Here is an 11,594-nt window from a genome sequence, read left to right as displayed (position 1 = left end):
CTCAAACTTGGTGGAAGACTCTTCCAGAGTTTAGGACCCAGGGCAGGGAACCTAAGAGCTCAATTTGTAGTGTGGGGGTGAAGGAGCTCTGTGATGTATTCTGGGGTCTGTCCATGTAAAGCTTTAAAAGTGTGAACTAAAACTAGATTCTAAAATTAATGGGAAGCCAGTGCAGAGAAGCTAAAATAGGTGTCATATGTGTCCATCTGTTTGATTTGGTTAAAAGCGCTGAAGGGAAGATTTGTTCAGACAGGTAAAAAGAGAGTTACAATAATCCAGTTGTGAAGAGATAAAGGCGTGGATTAACATCTCCATTCCAGCTCTGGAACAGTCTTCCACCAAGTCTGAGAAGTTTTACTTAGCTAAAATATTGAACGCAGGGCTTTTACTTGTTATGAAGTATATTTATTCTATGGCATTAGTACTGATGTGAGCACTTGAGAGTTCCGAAGTGGGTTTGCACAAGGAGTACTTGAATGCAGCACATCTACTGTACAGAAACGTCTTAGAAGTGCTCAGATATCTCAACGACGGTTTGACTACATTTAAATTTTGTGATTCAGAAACGTTAAAAACGTTGCGCACAGACGACCCCTGACTTTGTTACTCAAAATTAAACAACTGCGGAAACAGGCAACGTTACGACGAAGATCGCTTCGCACAGGGGTCCTACCAGTATCTCCGTCCACAGGAATGACGCCAGAGGAGGGTTAATCAGCTGATTGTGAGCGAACAAATGGACCTAAATAATACTGTTCTCTCTGTTAAAAGTCGTTAAACTCCGGCCGACAGTTGTGGATATTCAAGTTGGACACTGTTGACATGTTCTGTTTGGGTAAGCACGCATTATAAAGCCTCTGCATCGCGCAAGTGTATATATTAGCAGTATTTATGCTAAGTCAGTGGCTCCTGACGTTACTCGGCTAATGTCAGGCCTGTTTGGCTGCTTTGTTCATTTTTTTTTTTTTTTTTTAAACTTTGATAGGATGTTAATAACAGTTATCTCCATGGAGCCGGGGAACCAACCCCCGGGGTTTATAGTTGTATTTAGCACCCGAACCACGTTTTAACTGTCGGACGTACAAACAACATAACAGCTAGCGTTAGCACAAGCTATCCGCCTGTTTTCACAGAAGAACAAACACAGACAGCGGCCGGTGCTTTTCACTGCAGGGGTGCTTATTACGGCAAAACACCGGTCGCGGTTCTCTTCTGGTGTTTAGTTAAAAAAGACAGACTCGTATGTTAAATAGTGTTAAATACATGTAACGTAACAATAGATTCTGTTGCTAGGATTTGGCGTTGTTTAGGCAGATAGCTAATAGATGAGTCATAATGTTGGAGTGAGGAAACTGGAGAGGAAAAGGTAGTACAAAAACACCACATTATTTGGATTATCAGCACGTCACAGATAGATGGATACATAAACATAGTACTTTATTAATCCTAAAGGGAAATTGCAGTGTTTCATATAAATCAAAAAAACAGATAGGTACGAAATAGTGCATAAAGGCTGAATTATGCACAGTAACTCAATAGACTAAATAATGTATAAATCATGGAAAACATTGATAATAAAGATAGACCTATACTATACCATGCTGAATATACACTGTCTGGTTGTGGTAATATAATATACTAGAGCACACAATATTTGTTAAATTGATTATTCCAGCCATCTATTTATCCATGTTGTGCTTCTTATAAAGGTACAGGACTTGTTTGATGATTGCTGATATTATTATTAGTTATTCTGATCTCAAGTGCTGGCCAAAATCTGATATAAATTGTAAAAATTCTAAAAGTAGAAGTAGAATTGCTTACTAAGTGCACGATTTTCACTTATATTTTTCATGCGTTGACCAGTATGACTGTGAAGGGAGCATTAAATTGCATTCTATGTGGTATTAAAAATGTATTTTAAAAAATCAAAAATTTAATTTAGTGAAACCTGCAGAAACCCTAATTATAGTAACCCACCAAAAACATCCATAGACAAAATGATGATTTTTAGTAGTTGTTTTCTATCATGTTGTATGTGTGTGTGTGTTTGTGTGTAATACTTTGGTGCAGTTGCCAAACGGTGTAAAATACCTATTTTCGGCTCCACAGTCACACTTGCTGCCTGTTCAGCTGAGTAAACATGTTCTATGTTTGTATGCTGACAGTGTTCACCCAGACAATTGGCGTACTCTGACAGTTGGGGGTGAAAAGAGCTCTACTCACCAATGGGATCAAACTCTCATGTGTTCAATATGATTTAAACAATATAGACAATTTCTGAAATCACAAAAATGTGACATGGACATTTATGTTAAGCATGATTGCAGACACTGTGTTACCCACTGTATTTACAAGTGTCAACTCATCATTTCTTGAATTGACCTCTACAGACCGCCATCATGGACAAGATTTTGGAGGGTCTCGTGAGCTCCGATCACTCTGTTCCAGTGAAGAGGGCCATTGTGAAGAAGGTAGTGGAAGCAGCAGAGAAAGAGGTGACAGAGGAGCAGTGTCAGGCGCTGTTTACTCTCACCACCCGGCTCATTTTGCTGGGTGAGGATGCCTTCCAGAAGCAGATTGGCTTTCAGGTTTTGGAAGCCTATGCACGCTACCACCGCCCAGAGTTTGAGCGTTTCTTTAGTAAAGACTTTGTCCTCAGTCTTCTTCAGCAGGGCTATAGCCAGCTGGACCGCAAAGACCCAGCCATAATAGACTACATTCACTGCTGCCTGCGGCTGCTCATCAGTTGCCCCTCAGTGTTGGAGATCTTTAGCGTGATCCAGGTGGAAGTTTTAAGGATGGTGTGTGAACGTCCAGAGCCTGCTGTCTGTGCCCGCCTGAGCACTTTGCTGTCTGACTTTGTGCAGTGCATCCCAAAGGATAAGTCGGGTGTGTTGTTCTGCCAGCAGCTGGTCAGGACCATCAGTTATTTCCACTGCTTTTCCAACCAAGAGCAGGAACTGAGAGAGTATGTAGGTCAGGTGACTAAGGTTAGCACACTGCTGCAGAACATCTGGAAGGCTGACCCCGCCACACTGCTTCCCTCACTGCAGGAAGTCTTTGCCATTATCTCTTCTACAGGTAAGACACCTTCTTTCCTTCCCCACAAAATGTCTATAATACAGGGTAATGCAGCCTAGTGGAATAAAAATTATGTTATTTCGTTCCAGAACAAAAAGTGTCTTTATTTTTCTGTAGGGTGAGAGACCTGGGATTTCATAAAGAAGTTAAATAGTGCTAAAAATTGAATATGAACACATTTGGATTATTTTTCTATTCATAGATTGATAGATGTGTGCCTACTTGTAATAGAAAAAGGGATTAGCATTTGGCAGCATGGACCCATGACTTGTAACTCTTCCACCGTAAGTCTTGGCAGGGTTGTTAGCACAAGATTGAGTGCCCAGGAATGGTTACCATTTTTCATTTTGGTTTTTCAAGACCCTGCCAATAGCTGTCTTTGATGTATTGACTGAATTCTCTCAATTGTATAGGTAAATAAATAAATAATAATAAATAAATAAATAAATCAAATAATATTTCGTATGATTGGCACACCGGTTATTTTAAGTTCGGAGGTAGTGGCCTCATTTTACACATTGATTGGCACAATTACCTTCAAATCCACCAATTCAAGGAGTGCATTATCTTCGAGGACAAATACTGGAAAATGTTTGCCTTGAAGATGTAGTTGAATTCAGAATACTTCAGCTGAAATCAAAACTCCAGTTCTTTTGTTGGTGGTAAATTTTAGAGTTGTCCTGTCCCTACTGTGCAGTGATGCTGGTGACTGAACTGCGGATCAGCACAAAATAAACAAACAGTAGGCTTTAGTTTCAATTAAGTAGTCACAGCATGTGTCAGTGAGCGATGTGAGCAGAGCCTCAGTGGGTTAAAGGGTCACTCTGCCTCTATTTCAGTGGCAATTTCAGGTGAACTAAACTTCTAAAGTGCTGTAGTTGAACTTCAGTATTTTGTTTATGCCGGAGAAGATACTGTCAAAACCCTGTCCTAACAAAAAAAAAAACAGCTGTTAAGCAATTTGGATACTTGAGTTAGTTTAGTTTGACTGGAAATGCACATTTGTAGTCCACTATAGCAAAATGTAAAGGTACAGTTGTGTAATTATGTTTCGCTTTGATTGTGATTTTCATCTCGCAGACCCCTCCTTTGACCCATCCATCGCCTTGGCCAGCCTGGTCCAGCACATCCCCATCCAGATGATCACAGTGCTTATCAAGAGCCTCACTACAGACCAGAATGTTAAAGACGCAAGCATGACTAAAGCACTCTGCAGGTTACCTCACACATTGAGTCTTTGCCTGGCCAAAGTCTTTTTTTGATTCTTTGTAATGCAGACAAATTATCATACACATCAAATCTGTATGTACTCCCATTTCCTGCATCTATAAAATATAAAAGCAGGAGATACTCATTTTTCTTCTGCATGCATGTCTAAATTTTTTTCATATTGTCCCTGCATGTAGATGCACTGTGAAGATCTATTTAATGTCAACATTTCTGCACATTATTTACACTGCACACACCTCTCTTCTGTCTGTCTAGGATGATTGACTGGCTTTCTTGGCCTTTGGCCCAGCACGTTGATACCTGGGTCATAGCTCTGCTGAAAGGACTTGCTGCAGTTCAGAAGTTCACTATCCTTATTGATGTAACTCTGCTCAAGATTGAACTGGTTTGTAGAAAGAACTCCTTACTTTGATTTATTATTGACTTCAGGAATGAGAAATTGCGTGCATCTTTTAAAACTGCACAGATGTTAAACTACAGTAATAACCAAGTTAGATTGCTACAGTTCTTCTCAAAGATAATATACCTGAGGTTGTTAAAAAAAAAAAAAGAGGTTGGTAAATTATTGAAGCATTTCCCCAGTTAAAATAAATGTGTCTATGGCATAAAGATTTATTTTTGATCCACAGGTATTCAGTCGTCTGTGGTACCCCCTAGTGCGGCAGGGGGCACTAGCTGTGCTCTCACACATGCTGCTGAGTTTCCAGCACTCTCCTGAGGCCTTCCATTTGGTAAGGGATCTCCTGTCTCCTCACAGCCCATTTCCCTCTCACATGGCCACTTTATTGGTTTTCTCATTTTCTTCTCCTCTGGCTTAAATTACCTCAAAGCAGACTTCTTCTCCCAGGAACGCGGCAATGCTCTCCCACTAATGATGTGTGAAGTACTTAAATGCCAAGCAATGGCCCTTGAGTTGGCCAATTTCATTAGTATCTAAAAACATGAATAGTCTCAAAAATACTCAGCAAATGAGTCTGAACCCTCTGTGGGGTTCCTTATGTGCAGCTGCCCGCTGGCTGACCACACTGCAGATTTGTATGATTAATATTATTCGTATCTTCCAGTGTTTTCAGCACAACGGTGTCCATCACTTTTCTTTTCTCTTCATCCCTCACTGTCTCAGGTTGTTCCACATGTGGTGCATCTAGTTCAATCCTTAAGGACAGATGGTCTCTCTACCAGTAAAGCTTTCTTGCTGCAGTTCACCGAGCTCATACACTGCATGATGTACCAGTACTCCGGCTTCCCTGACCTTTATGACCACATACTTGAGGCAATAAAGGTAAAAGTGCAGGAGATTTCATGCTAGAAATGTTTGTATATTTAGTATCTTGACATTTAAAAAAAAAAGTTCATTTATTTAATGTGCCAGGTCTGCCAAAAAGATCATTTTAACTCTGAATAAATAACCAAAACCTAACATGACTTAATTTTGCTTGTGAACTTTTTGCCAGGATGCCAAGTTTGTTCTGTGTCTGATAAATTATCTGAATATGTTCTGTCAGGATCTCCCAAAACCCGGAGAGGAAAAGATAAAATTGGTGTTAAATCAAAGTGCCTGGACATCTCAGTCCAACTCATTTGTGTCTGGTCTACTGAGGCAAGCTGGGAAGTCTGAGACGGGCAAGACAGGCCTGATCAACCTTGGCAACACCTGTTACATGAACAGCATCATCCAGACCCTCTTCATGGCCACAGAGTGAGTCTTTTACACAAACAGGCACATACACATCTTGTTGTTGCATTTTTATGGTTTTTGTGAAACTTTAGGATTAAAAATCAACTTTTTCTTTCAGTTTCAGGAGGCATGTTTTATCATTACATCTAAATGGTTCCAACACGCTAATGAAAAAGCTTCAGCTGCTCTTTGCTTTCCTTGCGCACACTCAGGTTAGTGTGGTTCTGTATAATGGATAACACAAAATATTCTAACTTGTGGTGAGAATAAGTCTGTGTGTTTATGTATGTCATGCATGTATGTTTGTCTGTGTCCTGCAGAGGGCAGCATACGCTCCCAGAAACTTCTTGGAAGCATCTCGGCCTCCCTGGTTCAACATGGGCTCTCAGCAGGACTGTTCTGAGTACCTCAGGTTTCTTCTAGACAGGTAGTGTAGCACTCATATCAGACTGGATGAATCAATCACAGTAAGATTGTGTCAGTTTATATTAAAAAAAATGCTTGTCCTGTATTGTTCTCCCACACCAAATGAACTCAGGGCTTGTTGTTAAGGAAGAACAGATGTGCTGCGCTATCACAGCAGTGGCACAGATTGTAGTCGGTAAACAGTAGTATATTCTCTTGGTGATTGTCCCTGTCTCCTGATCTCAAGGTTACATGAAGAGGAGAGAACACTTCAGGTCCTGGAATCAGCTAAGCCAAAGGTTGCCTCCCCTGCTGACACAAGCAGCAAAGACCCAACAGGTCAAGCTTCTCCAGAGCAGGGTGAAGAGTCATCTTTGGCTCCTGCAGAAACCAAACCTGGGAATGACGGGAAGACGTTGATAGAAAGGATGTTTGGTGGGAAGCTTATCACAGGTATTCGCTGTATGCAGTGCAACTGCATCTCTGAGAAAGAGGAGCCTTTTACAGACCTGTCTTTGGCCTTCTGTCCTTCTGCCACCTCTCAGGATGGCCCTCAGCCCGAGGGGCCCACCGAGGAGCCCAAGGTTCTCTGTCAGGGATCTGTCAATGGTGGCAGTGAAATTCCTGATCCAGGCTCAGCCAAAGCCCCAGCTAGCAATGTTCATTTTGTGCCAGTGACAAATGAGCCTCCTCTTTCTGTGCCTGACCTGGTGAACTATTTTCTGGCTCCAGAGATCCTGGATGAAGACAATGCCTATTTCTGTGAGAAGTGTAGCTCCCTCCGGCGGGCAGAGAAGACCATGAAAGTGGTGTCGGCACCTGAGTACTTGATCCTCACCCTGCTGCGATTCTCATATGATGCCAAATGCCATGTCCGGAGGAAGATTCTGGACAATGTCACCATCCCACCACTCATGAGACTTCCAGTACATGCCCCTTCAATGCCTGTACAGTGTTCCTCTTCTACCTCTTCTCCTCTGCAAGTGGATTCTCCTGAGAGCAGTGAGAATCTGGCCAAGAAACTCAAACCATCTCAAAAAGATGAGGAAGAAGAGGAAGAGAGGATAGATGGAACAGAGCAGATAACTAGAGGAGGAGAAATGCCAGTCCTGTCTGTGCCCTATGTCCTCAGCTCAGTGGTGATGCATTCTGGTATATCATCAGAGAGTGGCCACTACTACTCTTATGGTCATAACATCAACGGAGCAGATGGAGCACAGCATCCAGCCAATCACTTAGCTCTCAAGGAGGATTTGGGGAATGTCCAGGCTGAGTGTAGCCTCTCCACATGCTCAGCTCTCTCAATTCCACCCGAACAAGGAGACACACTCTCTAACAGTGTCCAGGAGGCAAGGGATTGGCTGCTGTTTAATGACAGCAGAGTGACATTCACATCCTTCCAATCAGTGCAAAACATTACTAATCGCTTCCCCAAGGACACAGCTTATGTGCTTATGTACAGAAAACAGGAGCTACTAGGGCAGGACATAAATGGGGGACTGATGGCAAATGGAATGAGATTGAATGCTGAACCTCCCCTGCAGAAAGAATTGCTGGATGCTATTATCAAGGACAACAAGCTGTATTTACAGGTAAGTGAACAAAAGAAAACATACTTCTCCCATGTGTAGGCATTGTTCTACACATTTAAACTATCAGTGCCCATAAATCGTACCAGTAAATGCAAACTAAGTCTGAGGTTAGTCACATTAGAGAAGAAATTTAATCTGTTGCAGACAGTTTCATTGATTATTCTTTTACATGCATTTGATTGATGTATAATTTTATTACCACTAACCCTTCTAAGTGTGAGGTTATTATGAAAGTCGAGGACTGTGCAAGATTCTCTCAGGTGGAAAATGGCTGAGAGAAAACAGACAGTATTTTTACAGATAACTATGAGCCTGCAGAGTATGGGACTTTTTTGACTGCACTTGAAGCCTAATCTGAACTGTCCTGTTATAAGACATGAGGTGTAATTTCTCGAGTCATTGAACTGTGCTATGTCAGGTTGACATTCCACCACGCTTGTATAAGTAACCAAAGTAAATCACCTCTAGAGGGTGCTGTAACAGTGTCAAGTGACAGCACTGATGCCCCTGACACAAATACATTAGAACTACACCATTGTTAAATTAACTCTGTGGCATTGCATTGTTTTTATTGTACTGTATATGCTTCACACTCCTCGCTTAACTGTTAAATATAAACTGGTGTGAAAACATTTCTCTTTCCTTCACAATGTCAATAGGAACAGGAGCTGAATGCTCGGACCCAGGCTCTCCAGGCCCCTTCATCTTCCTGCTCATTCAGGCCAAACGGTTCAGATGACAATAACCCACCAGGGAGCTGCGGCCCATCTGGTGGAGGAGGAGGGGGGGGGGGCTTCAATACCATTAGCAGACTGGTATTCTGAAAGACAAAAATGCTGCAGGAAGCCCATATGAGCTGACACTAAGGGAGCCCTGGACTGCTTCATTCAAGGGCCTGAACTGTCATATCATAGATGTGCATATAACTTCATAAAAAGAGCACTGAAATGATCTAAGAACACACACACAAACATGCATAGAGTGTCTGTGCTGATCTTAGATTTGATTTTGACTAAAATAGGTTTTATACCACTGTTTCAGTCATCATTTAATATTTTAATTTTAATTTATACAGGTTATTTTTTGTGATCCCAGTATTGTAATTTTCCTCTAATCCTTCAAATTTTAAAATTTGAGGTGAAAAACACTCATTAGTGCAAATGTATTCTCTCCCTTAAATGAATTAAGTATGACAAAATATATTTTGATTTTAGAGAAGTAACTTATAATAATCTCTTCATTACACATGATAAAAATGTAAAATTGGTTCAGTCTAGAACATTCTCATGTTATCTGGCTTGTCTTGAGTGTTTATAATATTACCTCACACACAAACACACACACAAACATATGCAAACACATGCATGTGCAGTGCACAATACAGAAGAAACTTACAACTGTAAGAAAAAACTGTTTTTGATTTGTCATAGTTCTGAACACACAGCTCACACACTTTGTTTACTTTTCTGATTTGCATGCAGCAGATTTTCTTCTTGAGCTGTGGAGTTTGATTTTCAAGATATTTGAATCTTTTTGATGTGTGCTTTGGTGTTTTATAGGTTTCATATCCCATGCAATAAATGTAAATATGACTTAAATATGATTTCTGCATAGTCATGGAGTACAAAATATATATATGGAAAGTGAAATCTATATATGGGAAATTTCCAAGATGAAGGCATATCAGTAAGAATATTTCAAGCTGTTCTAACACTGTTAGCCAGTGTGATTTACAGAGGACTAAATTGCAAACTACTTGTTTAAACATATTTGACAACAGGTAACTGTTTGGCAGCATATTTTTATGTATTCCTCTGATTTGATCATTCAGGGAGACTTGTGTGTTCATGCTGATTTTATGTGCCTTTTGATATTTAATGCAGACTTTTAAAGAAGAATTTCTCTGAATTTACACCTCAGCTGTACTGTTAATATTCATGATGGCGTCACCTTTCCCTCCAGCAAAAACAAATTAGTATTTGTCGTATGTCTTACTGAACCAATGTGAAAGGTTAAGTATTTAAAGTGGTATGTGGGCAAGGGTGTGGGCAGATGTTGGGGACTAAACGGTTAATATAATGTTCAATATGTGATAGGACAAACAGTAAATATAAGAAATGAAAAAGATGGAAGACAATAGATTTACACTCAATTGAGCCATGGAAATACGAAGCTGCAGATGCAGCCTGGAAATGTTAAATTAATTTCTGTGGAAATGACCTGAACACCAAAGTTATGCTCATGTTGGAATTGCTCAAGTGTACCGAAATGTCTGTCATCTTACATGTCATATTTCCGTATTTCAGCATTTCTTCTGCAGTAAATATACAGACCACTTGGAGTCATCTCTAGTACTACATCTTAACCACTGTACTTGAGTTCTAGTCCTCAGACCTGGTAATCACCAGTGCTAGTTTTCTTCTGGGAGCTACATCTGAAGGTGGCAAGTTGGATTTAAAACTGCAAATAATACATTTTTTAAATTAAATTCTTCAACATGTTTAAATGTTAAATTCAGCAGAGATTGCAGACCTCAAAAAATCCACATAAACATGAACATTTTAGTATGTGACTTTGCTGATTAAAACAAAAAAATATAGAACTGTATGTGGTTGCATTATTCATCAAAACAAGCATATCTATCCTCCCATTTGTGCTTTGATTGCAAAATATTCTTGTATAAATGGAAGTGTGAATAGAAGTAGTGACTGAAAGGGGAACCTGGAAATCACATGCACTCACTCAGTATTCCCACCAGCATAGGACAAATCATATATATTATATTGTAGCAGCACCAATTATTTGTAAAGGTGGCGTTTTTACTAATTAGCAATTGATGAGGAAAAACAGTGCAAAGGGCATTTGGAAAAATCAATGACTCTCAATTATTTATCAACCAAACCTGGACCTGGTCTCTTTAAATTTAATGTCATATTAGCATTTTGTAATATTTACAAAAGTTGTCACCTAGTGTTGGAGGAAATGAGATATGCACTGCAACTCAGGGTGCCTACATAGATGCTATAATGTCCATTTAAACTTAAGATTGATGCACCTGTGAAGCACAACAACAAGAGACAACGTTAGACAAAGACTCAGATACAGAGTCTCTTAGACAAACTCATTTCATGAAATCTGATGCATCAAGAATTAAATATATGGTATTGTGGAAAAGAATTCATTAAGTTGAATGTGTGTATTGTGTTTACAGCTTTTAATTGCTCCCTGTTTCTACATCAATACCGAGGCTGTTGAAAGAGGTAATGTGCCTGTATAATGGCAAAGTCATTAATCATAGACGTGCAGGGACCATCCTCTGGGAGGAGTGTTTACCATTACAATAGCATTCCAATAAGACTCTTCAGATACCGACCTAAGTCCACGGGAAACGCGTCTTCGCCGGTGGATTAGATAGTTATAGATGTTCTGTTCAGCCCAAGAAATTGATCAGGTTTTGGGAGCGCCAGATCAATATCAGGCATAAGCTCTCTCTGACCAGTGTGGTGTTGGACGAATAAACCAGTACTGGTAAATCCTGGATTTGTTAGAATACAGTGCAAATGAAAAACAAACATATGGTAAAATCTGTCACGGATATAGTGTTT

The 11,594-nt window shown here is 40.2% G+C and overlaps 1 protein-coding gene across 2 annotated transcripts; it reads left to right on the top strand.

The window, feature by feature from the left end:
* Positions 1 to 683: 683 nt before the first annotated feature.
* Positions 684 to 10,330, top strand: usp38 (ubiquitin specific peptidase 38). 2 transcript variants are annotated; one of them, XM_071504614.1, is made up of 12 exons: positions 691 to 835; positions 2,394 to 2,556; positions 2,663 to 3,084; positions 4,165 to 4,300; positions 4,570 to 4,699; positions 4,944 to 5,045; positions 5,438 to 5,596; positions 5,820 to 6,013; positions 6,111 to 6,204; positions 6,313 to 6,419; positions 6,645 to 7,989; positions 8,649 to 10,330. In XM_071504614.1, exons 1-12 carry the CDS (start codon positions 823 to 825, stop codon positions 8,811 to 8,813), a joined length of 3,030 nt encoding a protein of 1,009 aa, XP_071360715.1. In that variant the 5' UTR covers positions 691 to 822; the 3' UTR covers positions 8,814 to 10,330. The 2 variants fall into 2 exon arrangements, with proteins under 2 accessions (XP_071360714.1, XP_071360715.1); XM_071504613.1 differs by having other exon boundaries at positions 684 to 835; positions 2,394 to 3,084.
* The last annotated feature ends 1,264 nt before the right edge of the window (positions 10,331 to 11,594 follow it).

Source organism: Trachinotus anak, unplaced genomic scaffold (genome assembly GCF_046630095.1).
Source record: "Trachinotus anak isolate AG129_WGS33_773 ecotype Australia unplaced genomic scaffold, CSIRO_AGI_Tana_v1 ptg000019l, whole genome shotgun sequence".
Taxonomy (NCBI): domain Eukaryota; kingdom Metazoa; phylum Chordata; class Actinopteri; order Carangiformes; family Carangidae; genus Trachinotus; species Trachinotus anak.
This window is presented reverse-complemented; position numbering and strand designations above follow the sequence as displayed.